General features: G+C 38.2%; 1 protein-coding gene across 2 annotated transcripts in view; it reads left to right on the forward strand.

The window, feature by feature from the left end:
* The window catches only part of LOC109406962 (homeotic protein Sex combs reduced), a 40,847-nt gene extending 23,085 nt beyond the window's left edge, over positions 1–17,762 (forward strand). Inside the window, exons 3-4 of one of the 2 annotated variants that reach the window (XM_019679972.3) lie at positions 15,605–15,928; positions 16,259–17,762. In XM_019679972.3, coding sequence (XP_019535517.1) covers positions 15,605–15,909 — 305 coding nt within the window. In that variant the 3' untranslated portion in view covers positions 15,910–15,928; positions 16,259–17,762. Of the gene's footprint in view, positions 1–15,604 lie in introns of both variants that reach the window. The other variant, XM_062842885.1, reaches the window with a different exon arrangement.
* The last annotated feature ends 367 nt before the right edge of the window (positions 17,763–18,129 follow it).

Consider the following 18,129-nt stretch of genomic DNA (forward strand, 5'->3'; position numbering starts at 1 on the left):
AACAGCGCAATCACTCGAGGGTTAATTTTTATTAATGTTGAGCTCCTGATAATTTTCATTTATTTAGTTAACATCAAATTCATGATAGGGTAGCGAACCACTTGGGCAGCGGCCGGTATTTTGGGCACTCTTCGCTATAACTCAGTCAATTCCAAACCAATTGACTTGAAATTTTGTGCACGGCTAGATAATATACGTATCCCATCGCGTTCCAAAAATTGTGTCAATTGGTGCAGAATTGGCTGAGTTATAGCAGAAAAGTGCCCAAAATAGGACCCCTGCCGAGATGGTTCCACTTCCCTAATACTGAATCAACAATTTGCCGCCATAATACTCGATTTGCAGCTGCAGCTCTCCAACGTCGGTCACGCCCAACACTCGCCAGATCACGCTCCACCTGGTCCGCCCATCGTGCTCTCTGCGCTCCACGCCTTCTTGTACCAACCGGATGGTTAGCAAACACCAACTTTGCAGGGTTGTTGTCCGGCATTCTTGCAACATGCCTTGCCCATCGTATCCTTCCGGCTTTGGCCACTTTCTGGATGCTGGGTTCGCCGTAAAGTGCAGCGAGCTCGTGGTTCATCCTTCTCCGCCACACACCGTTCTCCTGCACGCCGCCGAAGATCGTCCTTAGCACGCGTCACTCAAAAACTACGAGTGCTTGCAGGTCCTCCTCGAGCATCGTCCATGTCTCGTGTCCGTAGAGAAGCACCGGTCTTATTAACGTCTTGTACATGGTACATTTGGTGCGGGGTGAATCTTTTTTGACCGCAGTTTCTTCTGGAGCCCATAGTAGGCACGACTTCCGCTGATGATGCGCCTTCGTATTTCGCGGCTCACGTTATTGTCAGCCGTTAGCAAGGAACCGTCTATCGTAACATTGCTGCCAAGGCTTGTCCTGTCTCGCTCAGTCCCACCTACCAGCATGTACTTTGTCTTAGCCGCATTCACCACCAGTCCGACCTTTGCTGCTTCACGTTTCAGGCGGGTGTACTGTTCTGCCACCGTTCCAAATGTTCTAGCAATAATATCCATGTCATCCGCAAAACAGACAAATTGGCTGGATTTCGTGAAGATCGTACCCCGGCTGTTGAGCCCGGCTCGTCGCATAACACCTTCCAGGGCGATGTTGAATAGTAGGTGGTATCATTTGGATTGTATTTATCTGTTGATATGAAAAGATGAGGAGGTTTTGCGCCCGTTTGAGAATGAGCGGTGTTGTTTGTTCAACTCAAGCGGGCTTTTCCCTGCTCCTAAATAAATAAATAAATAAATAAATAAGTAGGCAGGAAAGTCCATCACCTTGTCGTAGTCCCCGTCGAGATTCAAATGAACTGGATAGTTCACCCGAAATCCTTACGCTGTTCTGCACACCGTCCATCGTTGCTCTTATCAGTCTAGTCAGCTTCCCGGGAAAGCTGTTCTCGTCCTGATAATATTAGTGCTATATGTTGATATCAGCAGCATAAGCTAATGTGAGATGATTATTGTTTTTCTTATTTTCTTTCTTTTTATTATTTTCTTTATCATTCTGGCGTTCTCTCTGGAATTTGACTTGCTTCTTTTCAACTTTCTGTTGAGCACTTTCACACTGTTATTGATTGAAATGCTTTCTTTTTTAATCAATGCTTGAATATGTATATTGTGTGACAAATTTTTCACTTTTTTCACTTTTTAGGACTCTTTAGCAAGGTTGAATGTTCCTATCTTTCTGAAGTAGTTGAATAATTTACAAACATAGTATTTAACTTGTTAAAGACGATACACCTCATTTAAAAAATTATCTTTCTGTCCCACTGTGCGTGGTGCTCAAACGGCACAGCCCTAATATTTCATATTATTCCTCTTTTGCAATTGTACGCCACGGTGATATCTGATAAAGCCAAAACAACACCTAGTTAAATGAACAGATTTTAGCACTAAAGAAAAATCACAGGTCACGAAGCAAATCACGAACTTTGCTGTGCATGTTGGAAACAGCAAAACAAAACAACACTCATCCCACCCCGTTCGCCATGAATAAGCAATTGTTCTTCGATGCCTTCTTTTCCCCAAAATGCAAAGATTTCTGACCACTGCTAAAATCAAGAAATTATCATGCAACAAGAAACACGCAGAAAACGTTTAGGTTAACGTGGGTTTATACCGAACACAGAGTTGCCGCAGCATGCAATGGGAATGCGATGATGGTGCGGTGTGGCGATGAAGCGGGAATATTACGAACCAAAAGAAAATGGCAAATTTAAAATTAATTTAAAATTGCACGCCATTGCCTTTGGTAGTCTTCAATCGGGCTGACTGGCTGGCTATTAGACAGAACCACATGACTTGGGTGGAATTAAAAGCAAAAGCGAGAAAAAAAACTTCATCAGCAAAACAGGTTATGACCATGTCTACAAGGTGCCGGTTTTTATGATCCGAAGATCAGAAGCCCCTAGCTTGGTTGGGCGTCAATCAGTTATTGCTTTGTGTATTTAGCGAAATTTTCATAATTCTGTTCATTTACATTGTATACATGGAAAATGTTTCGAAAGTATTTTTGCAATTTTTCGAAAAGTACCAGACTTAGCATGGTCTAATTACCAGCTAATCGATAAAAAATAAAATTATGCAAAAACGAACCTACACTTTGGTACAAGGGAAAAGAACTACTTTTGCGGTTTGCGCACCCAATTGGAGGTGAGGTATAAACAACAATCTTTTCATTCTACTATAGCAATAAATCTTAACCAACCGAAGAAGGCTTGCCAGTCGCGACGTGGAGAGGCAGCCCGGAGAAATGCTCTGCAGGCGGAAGAAGGAGTGCTGAAATCGAAAAGAAAACTTGAATGAAGAACGGAGAAGAGGCTTATAAAATATGTTTTGTAAACGTTTTTACACGTCATAAAATATTGTGTTAACTTTATACTCGCAGCATTTCAAATCAGCACGCCATATTGAAGCTCATGCTTGTCTGCTCATGAACACGTTTTTTTCTTTGACTCCACTGGCGTAAGCAAGAGGGGTCCAGTGTTTACTTGTTTATTGTAAAAAGGAAAGATAACGTTCGATATCCGTCTTTTTATGTAAAAACTTGCTATTGAAGTGGCTAATTCGAGTAAGCACTATAACTTGGGTTTGGGAGAGTAAGCACTACAACAGTATGTCTTGTCTTGTTTTCAAATACAACCTTTTGAAATTAGATCTCATATAGCCAAAGCTGTAAAGGCGTGGGTATCCAGCATGACTATGCTGGGGGTGACGTGTTCAATTCCTGTTCGGTTCAGGGACTTTTCATAAAGGAAATTTCCTTGATCCCCTTGGGAATCGAGTATCTTCGTGCCTGCCACATGATATAAACAAATGCAAAATGGTCATTGACAGAGGAGCTCTCAGTTAATAACTGTGAAAGTGTTCATAGAACACTAAGCTGAGAAGCAGGCATTGTCCCATTGTCAAGAAGAAGAACCTTTTGAATTCCGATAAGGTAACAGCACTAGTCTTCCCTGTCCACGCCTATGATGAACCCACAACGTTTTGCATGCCTAAAGTGCATTCAAAAATTGGGTGGCAGGAGTTTGCCTGCTTCCTGTTGTCTGATTCCCCTGTGGTGCTTCAATAACATCATACGTTGACACACAGATAGCATTGGGAACTTCCATATATTATGCCGCAATAGTGTTGGTGGAACCGGGAGCACACCATTTCCAAAATATGAACTGAACAGCCTTTGAGGATTTCCTAGTTTGGTTGGCAACATAATCGGGTTGGCATGGTTCAAGTGACGTATGACCTACCTCAAGAAACTTATTAGGAAAGTTTGCTGTCAAAGAATTGACGAATGGGATGTGAGAGGAAGATAATGAAAACATATAAAATCGATATGATAGAAAGTTGATAGGGGAACTCTTAGAATAAAAGAATGCGTGAAATTTGGGCAACCTTCTAGAAAAATTATTTACAAGAATCCCAAATTCATAAGGACAAGGCAAAGAGTGAAACTTTAAACGCGATTATGTCGAAATGGTGTTTTTGAAAAGTGCCGTTGCGGTGATAACGATTTCTCAAAAACTAGTAAAGCGATTTGCAAACATTTTTTTTCCGTTATTTTTTTATTTTGACTATGTTGAACAAAAATGTCGTAGTTTTTCTCGCAAAAAGTTTAAACAAAGTACTTTTATGCAATTCAGTATCATAATTTCTTTTTTATATAACTCATATATGGTATATATGGTATCGTAATGGCCATTTTTTCCGTAAATGAGTTACGTAATGATAAATAGTTGCATAATGTTCATTTGAGTTGCATTATGAACATTATGCAACTCAAAAGAATTATATAATGAAAACATCATTGCATAAAATTTTGTATGGAACTCGTTGCATAACTCGATTTTTTCAGCATTCTTCGTAATTATCCAACTCGGCAAGCCGACTCGTGCAATGTACTACTCGTTCTGAAAAAAAATCAACTTTTAGCAACTCGTTACATAAATAACTATTTTAGGTCAACTAAGTGGACCTCGAGATTTGAAATACGAACAATTAAAAAAAACAACAAAAAAATAACCATATTTCCTGACTTAGCTTTTAGAGCAGGCAAAAAAAAAACAAATTTCTTCCTCAAAAAAAAAATAATTTGATAACGGTTCATTGGATTGAAACCGTGATCATCAAACTTTGGCCCACGGGCCACATGTGGCCCTCTTGATGGTTTTGTGTGGGCCGCGAACTGATAAAAATGAAATTTAATGGGGCTTACAATGAATGCCATGCAATTTTTATTTCTTAAAATTCAAGGATGCTTTCAGGAATTGTATTAGTGTATGTGTGCCATCAGTAATCTCATGCTCCCATATTAATCCTATTCGAAAACAAGCGATTGATTCCGTTCTTTTTGTTTTCATATGAGCTCACATCTAACAAAAAATACAAAAATAAGAAACAAAACAAACAGCGCTTCAATCCTCTGTTTTTCGTAGGATGAGAATGGGAGCCACATGCTTAATAAGGGAACCAATACCCTATAAATTAAGTGTACTCCATATTTTTCACCTACAATTCCACTAACAATTTCAGAGTTTGGACTAGATGCTTTTAAAGGCAATCCCCAAGCAAAACTTACAGAAAGTTCTACAGAAATTAGATGTAGTAAACTTACAAGCAAAGCAAAGCAATGCAAAGCTAACCGTACATATCGTAGTTGCTACTCCGTGATTGACCAGAACAATCGAAGTTGCACAGAGATCCAATGAATGGTGCTTGGGACTAGTTACACACTCTCAATGTGCACAATTCGAGAGTTCAATATTTTAAAGTCAATAACAACACCGGCCACGTCCTTACGATCATCGGAAAAGGGGAAGGAATGTTAGTTCGACAAAAGTTGTTACTAGAAACCGTGGAATCGACAGCATCCCACAGTTGTCTCAGGAAGGAGTATTTGCTGGTAGGGTAGGGTAAGGTGTGGATCTTGGAGCTACCTTTGGTAGATGATATGATCCACTAGTTATATGAACATACACGACACGGTCTTCATCCCGATTATGATTTATTTGGTCGCGATAGTAAGGGTAATGCACATACGTCAACGATCGTTCTATATTAAACGCGCCACCGCATTGACGCAATGCCGAACCCATTGCAAATTGCTGTAATGATTGGAGTTTCGGATGACAATATATCAATCAATGATTCATCCTTTTTCTACCCATAGGGTGCTCTAGGAACATTGTTGTCCACATTTAACTTCAATAAATAACATTACTTTCTATTATTTATGGACATCCTATCTTTCCTATCATATATTTTAATAATGTTTTTTTATGAAATTTTTGAATAATTTTGGCATCACGGTATTTTAGTTGTTGTTTTTCTGTCAAATTTTGATCACTTTTTCATGTCTTCAAATTTGTCTTTTGTCTATTTACCCTTTTACCCTATTCGACCTTTTGTCCGTTCGACCTTTTGTTCCATTCGATCTTTTATTCCATTCGACCTTTTGTCCATTCGACCTTTTGTCCTTCGACCTTATGTCTTTCGACCTTTTGTCATAGATTCCATTCAAAAACATTTGAAAAAGGTCGCGTCTATGCGATTCGAGCTACGATTGCTCAATAGAGTGGGTCATCGTTTATATGGAAAAATGAAAAATTCAATGGTATCCCACCAGATCGAAGCTTTATCGATCTCATTTCAGGACCCAAATAAGTGTGCAAAATTTGGACACGATCGGTTGTGTCTACGATTTGCAGCTTCGCGTTTGAAGCTTGTATGGGGTTTTACATGGGAAAACACACTTTTTTGCATTTCTCTCATAACAAGCTCGAAATTGTCTAAAACCATGTAACCGATAGGGTGAAAACATAGCCTAGAGTGTCCTGAAAAACTTTGTCGAAGACCGCGAAGTGATCTGATGCTTATTAAAAAAGTTATAGCGTTGGCATTGCTTGGCGAAACAGCATGATTTTGTTGCTATTGTTATTCCTTTACATGTTAAAACATATACACATGCATGCGGATGGTTGGCCATAACTATTTTCACAAGCATCGGATCGCTTTGCGGTCTTCAACAAAGTCTTTCAGAACATCCTAGGTTATCATTTTACAGTATTGGATAAAAAGTTTCTGACAAACTTTTTCAACTTATGACAAAAATGCAATAAAAAGTATGTTTTCCCATTCATAATCCCACACTGCAAATTTTGTTTGCTGGTATTCAGTAAATTTTGCTGATTTTTTTGTGCTGATTTTATTCAGCAATACGAATTTACTGAATATCAGCAATTATTTTTCAACTTGCTGAACCATCCAGCAATTTTGACAGTTGATCAGCAACGTTGTGCTGAATTTTAGCAAAAAATTTGCTGAAATTCAGCAATTTATTTTGCTGATTTTTTTTGTGCTGGAAGCGTTTCAAAAAATTTGGTGTGCATACAAATTTCAATTGCAATGCGCAAAGTGTGGACGCAACCGATCGTGCTCAAATTTTGCACAGATACTCAGGACCCGAAACGGAACCAAAAAAGCTTTGATCTGAGAAAACGGTTCCGATGACCCACACTATTGCTCAAATGCATTATATACACACTATTTTTATTTCGCTGGGAACCAGCAATATTTCGCTGGTTTTTGACAAGCTGTAAAACCAGTAATCCAACCAGCAAAATAATTCTTGCTGAGTTTTCAGCAATGCGTTTTGACAGCTTGTTTTGCTGATCGTTCAGCAATTTTGTCCGAGGTGGAGTCCAGCCGGATTTTTTTCCTTTTTTCTTTTTAATTAAATAAACATTGATAATAAATGTTCTTTATAACAAGATTTCCGTGTTTCTTTACCACAAACAAAAGGAATGCTCAACGAAGAAGTGGCGCATTGAATCTTAATGGTAAATACGATGAAATTTTTAACTTTTTTGGGGGAATTCTCAGGTCCTTCTACTTGCGAAGTGTTTCGGACAAAGGCGCGCAAAAAGTGATCATGTATATGTTAAGTGTTTGACAGCACTTTTGCTGGTGTTTCAGCAGTGTCTTATTTTGCTGGCTCTTCAGTTATGATTGCTGCATTTACGGCAACCTACACACTTAATTTTGATTACCGAGTTCGGTAATTTTTTGACGAGATTAAAACTGCTGAGCACCGAACTCGTTCAGCAAAAATGAACCTCAGTAAAATCGATTACCGAGACTACCGAGATCGTACTGCTGTTATAATCTCGTCAAAAAAGTACCGAACAGGCAATTCAGAAATAAGTGTGTATAGTTTGCTGATACCCTTCCAGCAATTTATTTTGCTGGATGGAAAAATCGAAATTTGGTGTGTAGAAGGAAATTGTAACATTGACTAGTTTTTAATCAAAATCTATGATTTTCACAGCTGTAATCATATTATATTAGCATCTACCGATGCCAATGCCGATTATTACGATGGTAATCGGCATTGGCATCGGTAGATGCTAATATAATAGGCTGAAAACCGCACTATGGCCAAAACTCCGAACTGGCCAAAACTGATGCTTTTACCCTAGATGTTTGCTGGTCACACAAATGGGCAAATCTCGATAAAAATAGGAAAAATGCTGATATTCCGACCATCTGAATTAAGTACTTATGTACCTTCTAAATGAAAATGTGTCTTATTTAAAGAATTCAAAGGTATCGTCTCGGTCGCCCTTTGCGGTGATCGTTCACACGCTGCTCCATATTAAGAAAAGGAAAACCGGAGCAGTCGCAAAATGTGCCATAATTGTTTGGGTTTAGCGTTGAACTTGTCGATGTATTTTGTTTTGACATCGGCTTTGGAAAGATATTTTTGCGCTCTGTAAGATCTTCCACGATCAAATGCCATGCGGACGGCGATGGCGATGACAAGTGACAAAACGCTGACAGTCGACATGCTAACAAACGGAGAGTATCTAAACGGCGATTAGTACCCGCAGCTGTGCAGCGACTGCGACTGTGAATTTACATCACTGGAAGAGAACATGTTTCACAACCGTCCGACGACGTTCTTCTGTTGGCATAGTACCCATATTATGTCGGCCAGCTCGGTGTGAATATCTTGAACTTGATCGCCTTGTAGCTTAGTATTTTCCCTGACGACCGTGTTATTGTCAATTCTAATTTTCACGCCCTACAGATGCTGTAAAACTCACACACTAGACGTACGTTGGTATATGCACACTTAGATTTGGCTAACTTTCTCAGATAGTAAGATGTCTTAATATCACGATCGCTTTGATCACAATTTAAAGTAAGTATATTTAACGGGTAGTTAGCAAGTAACAGGCTTGCTATTGAAAGAGACATTTATAAGAAAAATTTTAGTCATCACAAATCGCGTAAATTTGATAACAATATGAACGAACAAACATCTAGTTCAATGATTTTAAAATAGCAAATACAACTGATAACATCATGGAACTCTATTAATTAACTGAATAAAATTCTTTTATGAATCATACGAGCATCTGTCGCATTTATATCAATTAATTCTGCATATAACAGATTTAAGATAGACTGGTTACCTGAGCATAAATGTCTAGGATTATGAATACCAAAATTTCCAACCCGAGGAAACTTGAGTAAGATATAAATACTAGGTCATCAAACACTTCGAGCAACTCCGAAAATCAATAAAACTTTTAAGCTAAGATCACCATTCAACTACAAACCGGACCATCGCCCCATGCATAGTTAATGGAACCAAAACAAACGAAAACGGAGACCGGATAAAATAAAGTGGCATAAAAACGTACTATATCAGACATTCATCAATCAACTGAGACAATGGTTATTATGACAGCTTCACATGTACAATCGAATAAGCTTTTACGCATCCACGACAGAGTGGGATCCGGTCAGCTTGTTCAGTTCATGGACTCACATCACTTTCCTTAGTACGGATCTCGTTTTTAGCATGTATGAGATGCTTTACGTCTCCCATGCTGACCTTCATTCATTCAAGAACGAAAGAAAGTATCGTGAAGTGCAGCTTATAGCCGGCAGAAGAAATCGTTTTTGGGGGGATTAGCAAAACGGTGAACGATGATGCTGGTTCACTCTTCCCACGTAACACCTGAATTTTCCCTCAGTTCAAGCCGGCTATGCGATGCCGGTGTCAGTTGTCACATTGAGTTGAATTGAGAAACTGACACAAGTCTACATCCCACAACTATATTTATGATGACCACAACGAACAAACGAGGCGATGGCAGAGCAAAAGGTGTGAAACTCAATTAAGCCAATGCAATCAAATTGCTTTTAAATAAATGGAAATTTTCGCAGCGTTGATACAAGAAATTCCAATAAAGTAGTCGAGCATCATTCATTAATCATTGGGCTACTTCAATGGCACCCTCTTCGTGTTGGCGAAGACAGAATTGGTTTCCGATAACGTTTGCGTCTGTTTGCATAAGGTATTGATATATCTACAAACAATAGTCTTAGCGAGAACTCAGTTGGATTTAAAACGACGAAACGTTTCGAATAATAAAAAATGTTACCACTTACGTCATATTAAAGTGCACTTGTATGACAACGAGTCGTTCATTCCTATCGAATCACGTTCGAAATATTATCAAATTGAAATCATCTGTAGTCAGATATGTTTTGTGGTTCTGATCAGGGATGGCATGCTCCTCAGTGTGAGTGCAAGTGTGCGCGGTTTTAATATGAAAATGAGCTGCATTGTGCACATTTTCAGTGCGGAATGCCATCTCTGGTTCTGATAACCGCCATAAAACCCACATGATTTTAATTTAGTTTTATAGTGGTTGTTAAGAGGACCTCGAATCTTGTTCAAATATTTGAAAAGTGAAAAATAGATTCCATAAAAGTTTTTTAGGACTTTGAGAAGCCATATGTTTCAACTGAACGTATGTTTTAAATTCACGTCGAATGTTTCAACAGAATAAAAACCATTTCAGTAAACTTTCTTGGATAGTACAAGGGCATGCCATCCAGTGGGAATATAACAAACCTGACAGACCACACATAAAGGAAAATGAACAAACCAGAAGCGAGAAAATCATAAATGTATTGCTATTGGGCACTATCAGAGGAGACTAGACAGCTACTGTCCTGTTGTGGCTGGAAATTGAATAAATACAATTTATCATTTTTATTCGATTGGACACCACACGTTCCGGTCGGGAAGACTTTTCACGTGAAATCCTTTTCACGGCAGGTACATGCCCTTATCGTCGTGTTCATTGAGTTTGGACGCTGGCTGCTCATATATTATTTGGGCACGTGTTTCCGTAGATGATATGATATGTAGGTCATATCGATTGCACATAATGGGCATGAGCTATAGTTATATCACGAATACAATAGGAAATACAAATAAATATTGCTCAACATTTACTTGGCTTACTAATTACTGAGATCATAACTAAAACGAAATTTCAATCAAACCAGTGTTTTCTCTCATGATGGAAACCAAAAATTGTTTGTTCATCATACTAATTATGGTAGTAACAGTTGATTTGGATTTTTGTGGCAAATCAGTCATTAAATGCATTTTTTTTTCTTTCTTCATATGTACCTACTATATTTTCATGAGGAATATTTTTTTTAAAAGCCTTTTATATGAGTCAAACAACTTCTAAGTAGTCAATAAGAGGTTTAACACATGGTCTTTGTAGAGCATTACCATGACAAAAACATGAATGTCATTATTCCTGGCCAAATTCATATTCACAATAATTTTAAGTATACGAAGTCCAAAAAGTTTTTGTTCCCATGCCTGGCCGTGACAAGGCATTCAAAATGTGCAAAAATAAGTGAACAGAGCGGTAATAATTTCATTTACACGTAAGTATCCGTTGTCAGGCCCAGACCTGTGAACGAAAACTCTGAAGCAACTCTTGGACTAATCGCTACAGGAGCTCCTTCAGCAATTCCCGAAGAAACTTCAGAAAAAAAACCTGGAGGAACTTCTAGACTGATCCATCCATCCCTGCTGGATCTCCTGGAGGCATCCGTGAATCCTCCTGAAAGAATCTATGATGGAACCTCTGGAGCATGTTCTGAGGGAACTCCTGTTGAAATGCCTAAGGGAACTTCTGGAGGAATCCCTGATAAAACTGTTTGAGGCATCCCTGATAATCCTTCTGGAAGTACTGTGGAGATCCTGAAGGAACTTTTGGATTAAGCTATAGTGGAACTTATGAATAAATAACTGAAGGAAATTCAAGAGAAATTCATAAAAGAACTCCTGGAGTCCTGAATATATTTATAAAAAACACCATGAAGAAGGAATTCCTAAAAGAATCTCGAAAGGAATTTCAGGAGGAATCCTAGAAGGCATTCCAGGACAAATTTCTGTTAGAATTCTTGGAGGAATCCTTTAAGGGGCTCCTGTAGAAATTACTGAAGTCCAAGATGAATTAGAACGGACCGTTGTAGAAATTCCAAGAAGGATCCCAGAAGGAACACCTATAGGAACCATTGATGGAACTCCTGGGGGCATCCATGAATTCTCCTGGAAATATCTCTGAAGGAACTTCTGGAACGATACCTGAAACGATTCCTAGAGAGATCCCTGTAGGAACGCGAAGAGGAATCCCTTATTGGAGTTCCAGAAGATTTCTTGAAGGAACTACTGGAGAAATATCTGAAGGAACTTCAGCACCAACTCATAGTCTAATCTCTGTAGGACCTCGTATAGGAATCTCTTAAACAACTTCTGCATGAATTCCTAATGCATCTCCTAGAGGCATCCTTGTCTCCTCCTGAAATAATCTTTTGAAGTACTCCTGGAGTATTCCCAGGAAGAAATTCCGACAGAAAGAACTCCTGGAGACATCTCCTTAGGAACTTCTGGAACAATCTCCTGCAGGAATTCCTGAAGGAACTTCAGAATAAACTCCGATGGACCTCGTATAGGAATCCCTGAAGGAACTGCTCCATGAATCTCTTAGAAATATTTATGAAGAAACCCCTGATGAAATTCCTCAAGCATCCCTGAATATGCCTGGATAAATCTTTGAAGAAACTACTGGAGACACCTCTTAAGCAACTCCTGAAGAGATCTGCAATGGAGCTTCTGGAAAAATTCCTGATTGGGAAATTATCTCCGAAAATACGATCAGTATTTGGATAATCTCGTGGTGATCCGCTAGAGAACGGTTTTGACCAGCGTCTAGAACTGTGAAAGCAACCTAATTTGAATCATCGTTTATCTCATTCGTCAATGTTAATAGGGTAAGTGTGCCCATCGTTGTGGTATTAAGGTAAATTCATTTCAAAAACAATGATCGTACCATCTAATAAAGGGTTGCAAAACGTTAGTTGGTAGTTTTCTATCCAAATTTGCTTGGAAAAATATAAAAACTATCGTTTTTCTCTATTTTCGATCATAAATCGCTTACCACAACATTAGGCACACTGTTCCTATTATGGAGGTAAAATTTGATTTTGGTTCCTATTGTTGCGGTATCCAATTGAAATCATATGGGATACCGCAACATTAGGAACACTACCGCAACAATACACAGATAAAAATAATGACATTTACACGTCATGTAAACTTAATTTTAGTAATGTAAACTTAGTGTTATGATGGTTTACACTATATATCATGTAAATTTACGTTATATGTCATGTAAAAACTCAGAGTCATGCTGAATTACATGACATATAATGGAAGTTTACATGACATTTCATGAATTTTACAAGATATGTCATGTAAACTTCTGTGATATCCCACGCTCCAATTATGTGCATCATATGTCACAGAATTTTACACTCTTTTTTCGATCTGTGTAGGAAAACAGCAGCACAAAATTTAAGGAAAATATTTTTTTTAAATAGGTTTTTGGGCAAATCTTAAGCACACAAATAGTGCAATCTCATAATTTAAGCATAATACATCTATTAAAATACCTTTTGCTAACATTTCAGTCGAAAAAGTGCTCAATTGCCACTACCGCAACATTAGGTACTACCACAACGAAGGGAACAATTACCCTATTATACTATCATTAAAAACAAGAAAAACCTGGATGATGCAAAGAGCTCAAAAAATAGACCTTTTACTAGCCCTGGCGGAACCTCTAAACGATTTTTTTAGAAAATCGAAATGTTCTACGAAAATGCTTCAAATGTGTATATATTTCATTTAATGGTTGACTTTTCGACAATCGATTTTTTTTGGACAGCCTATAGTGACTATAGTGCCCATCTAGCCGATATGGGATTGTCGCGTTAGGTTCCCATCGGAGCACAGGAATTTCTTTTTGCAATCTAAATTTCAATTTCTCCATCGAATTCATGCTTCTGTTGTGTACAAGGCCAAAGGTCATTCATAAATACATGAAAAAATTTCGCAATAAGACATGATTTTCAAACCATCTACCACAGAGAAACAGACGTCACACTCTGATCGCTTGACATCGATCACCTTCTTAACGGTTGATATAAATATTCCATAGTAGGTCGATTGACCACTCGCGGCGCTGGCATAGTTTTTGCTCCTGTTTGACTTTCGCTCACTAACGCCACCTAGTGATGGCCCGGCCAAACACAGTACATTTAGCAATGGACGATTGCGTTTTCGTGACGATGTTTTTTAATTAAATTTGTCATAAGTGGTACGTCCGTTTCTCCGAGCTTCTGCTATAGAATAAAAGCATGGAACAAGTTCACCAACTCACATATAAATGCCTTCATTATTGCTTAATTACTAGGCAACTAAACTAAATTGAAAAACGCAGCAGAAAACCAAAAATGGTTATCACAGACAAACAGACGTATCACTTGGAACAAGTTTCGATAAAAATCATCGTCACGAAAACATAATCGCCCAATGCTAACCAATCTGTGTTACGCAAACCACTCAGTAGATGGCGGTAATGAGCAAACGTCAAACAGGAGCAAAAATGATATGAGCACCGTAACCGAGTGATTTGCGAACTCCAAAATATTTTAACTAACCGTTTAAAAGGGTAACGGTGAGAAGTGAGTAGAGGGAGATGTCTGTTTGACTGTGTGGTAAAGATCTCAATTGCACTGACTGCTCCCGCGAATCTACAAAAACTCACGCGCCGACCGATCGAATAACTTTGCGAGATTTCCCGGAATGATAATATTGTCAAACTCCTTTTACAACCCATATATGTACACCTTTTTCAAATTAATTTTCAAGTTAATGAATCAGATGTTACAAGTATTGATTGGACCTAAACTAATCAAAGTTTTCTCCAAATTTGGCAGAACTTAGCTGAGAATTAGCGATTGACGTGAAGTGGATGTCACAATGCTACAGTAATCCCGAATGTACCTTGTGAAATAAAAGTTTAAATATTTAATTCATACTTTCAGTACCTATTTTCATACCTTAATGGCTACAGAGCACCTACTTCAACCGTGTGCATCCAGGGTGTTCACAGTCGTACACGAAGTCACTGACCTCTACCTGATTTCCTGGTGCATATTATTTTCGTCATTCATACTACGTATCCAGCCCACTGCAGTCTGTCGTTATTCGTTTCACAATGGTCTCTCCTAGTACACTTGATACAACTCGTGATTCATGCATCTGCACCATTTATTGTCCCACTGAGATGTGTTTGCAGCACTTTGCGCTCAAAAATCCACTGATGATGACCAATCGCTTTACTTTTCAACTCAAACCATCATTTGGTTCTTGAGATCTGAAGCTCCTTGCTGAGATATGAATGTTTCAAACCACCACTTTTTTCCAGATACATAAATGCTTTGTCTAAGACAGAAATAAGTATTTGGCCTGTTTTATGTAGTAGTTAATGAGAATGAAGCAAGAGGACATGTGCGACTCATATTACCTTCCTAATAAATACACATCGCATTTTTATGCCGTGGATATGTCGAAGAAGCTTCAGCAGCAGAGCTGTTTTACATGTTGTGTTATGCCCCTCCGAGTAATATACATTGTAAAACAAACGACTCAAACGTACATTTGCCTTTTTTAAGCAAACACAGCTGATTGCGAAATGTAAGCCAATCAGCTCGGCATAAAATGAAATCCATAATCAATTATTTTCTTTAATGCTATGTTAATTGTTCTTCATTAAAATGATAATTATCTAATTGATTTCATCCTTCCTCGTGAGCTTGCTTTTAACGCCAATTTTCATAATTGCAGGTACTGTTAATGCCAATGGAGAAACTAAACGACAGCGAACATCTTACACGCGCTATCAAACCCTGGAGTTGGAGAAGGAATTCCATTTCAACCGATACTTGACACGGCGAAGAAGAATCGAAATAGCACATGCTCTCTGCTTAACCGAACGACAGATCAAAATTTGGTTCCAGAACCGTCGGATGAAATGGAAGAAGGAACACAAGATGGCATCGATGAACATCGTTCCCTACCACATGTCTCCCTACGGACATCCATACCAGTTCGATATCCATCCATCCCAGTTTGCGCATCTTAGTGCATAGGACGCGTGGCACTTTTCGGGTACTGGTTAGAGACTCAACCAGCTTTATCAGGAACAATATCAGGGATATCAAAATAATCAAGATAGTGTTTTGTTCGGTGGCAACACTACACCATCTGATTCAACTAAGTATAACCAAGAGTTTTGACTTTCCCCGGCCTTGCCTTCAGCCAAAGAAGCTTGACCACCGAGGATCGGACAAAACTCACCACAATGTAGTAGAATTGTATAGATCAAGATGATATCCCTGGTAGAAACTGTTACAAGCTGCTGTTGAGATATTCATCAAATGAAAAATTCTTTCTTCGATTTTATCTTTGTGTCCAATTCATAATTTATTGTACTTTCAGGACCTATCTCCTATCACACTGTGTAAATATGGGATAAATTCGAAGAAAGCATCGATTCAATCTTCTCTAATCAGTATTCGAAAAGCAAGCCTCGCGTTACGCGGGGGTTCTTCGTAGGTACTAGTATGTATTAGGCTATTGATGGAGTTACGTTTACTTTCCCATAATTTTCCACTTGTTTGCGCCAGCTTGCGTGCAAGTTTTGCTCTAAAGCAAAGCAGCGCCTAGCTGCACTCTAAGAAGTACCCTCTCAGAGCTTGAGTTCGTCTTGGTTAGGGATTGGAAATGCCATTGGTCTTTTTTATCTCTGACTGGGACTAACTCAGACTCTTAGTAGATATTTTTTAGAGTGCTAAACTTGCATCTTTGAGTTCAGTTATGGCAAAATTATGGAAAAGTTATGATCAATCGTACTTGTATCGATTATAAGGTATCATTTTTGTTGTTTTCCCCTTAATAGTATAACATTTTCGTTAGATGTTTCACGCTAGCAAAAAAAACGTAAATCGATCTTTTAAGTTATGTATTACATGAACAAGATGATATTGGTCTGAGATATTATACACCGATTTTAACCTACTCAGTTTTGAGTTATGCAATTAAAATACATTGTATGAGCTGTAAATATAGAGCGTTAAGAACTTTAATTTATTGAACTGCTGTAGAGCTATTGTGACATAATTTTAAGTAGTTAAATAATCCACCAACGAAGATGCAATATTGAGATACTATATCATTGATCTTAGCACGAGGTTGCGAACGAAATTCTATAAGACCATGTTTATGTTTTTGTTATTTCATTTAAATTCTGTTCCCAGTGGCTCTGATTAGACTTTACTTTTGCTCTTTTAGGTTCAAAAGATCACACGCATTAACAAATTCGGATTACACAGGGATTATGTTAAAACAAAACATTTCTATATCAACGAAAAATGGCGACGCTACTCGTTTCTTCCGAGACAGTAGAACTATTCAGGGTGAATGATATTTCGAAATGTAACAAGAGTGTAATTGAAAAGCATAATTAGGATTATCAATATATTTGTTTTACTCTATCGCGATAAGAATCAATAGCCAGAAGATGAAATCATGAAATTTTATGCATTCCGAGATGATACTATTTTACCAACTAAAATGGCCAACTGAATATAGTTCATCAATTCAACAAATGGAAGGTCACTGACGACACATTTTGTAATGAAACTGTAAAAAAGAAAATACTAAAGTCACGATGAGAGCTGATGTAACTGTAGCATAATACTTAAGTGACAGTCAAATCGTTTTAGGTTAAAATAGGTCATTTACTTAAGACATAATTGCAGTTTGCGAGCATGGAATCTCATTTCAGGTCGTGACACGCCAAGTTATTGGTATACATTATTGGAAGATCATCCGTCATACTTTTTTTTCTAATTTCCTTCAACAACAAGTTGCAAAACACCTCGAATTGATTAGTTTTAAATGATCATGAATTCAACAGAAATAAAGCGAATTAAAACAAGTACCAGCTGCAGTTTTTATTTCAATCGAATTTTCCTCGTCGGAATCAATACTCTCCAATTAAATGAGGTCAAAAAATCAAAACGCGAACCACCAACGGCAAACACCCAGTACAAAATTGTGAACGTGATAATTAATTTAGCATGCACATGAGAATTACCAAGAAAGCACACTATCAACTGACAATTTAGCCTCCACAAGCGTAAGAATCGGTCACGACAATTAGCACAAGCAGCATCACATGAGGGGGTATGGCGCTCATATGCTACCTACACTTTTATAACATTCCGAGGCTTAATCATCGGAAGGTCAATGAGAAGAATAATGTGATTTCATTAAAATGTCGTCAGCGATTCAGTTTTACAAATTTT

This window comes from Aedes albopictus, chromosome 1 (genome assembly GCF_035046485.1).
Source record: "Aedes albopictus strain Foshan chromosome 1, AalbF5, whole genome shotgun sequence".
NCBI classification, from domain to species: domain Eukaryota; kingdom Metazoa; phylum Arthropoda; class Insecta; order Diptera; family Culicidae; genus Aedes; species Aedes albopictus.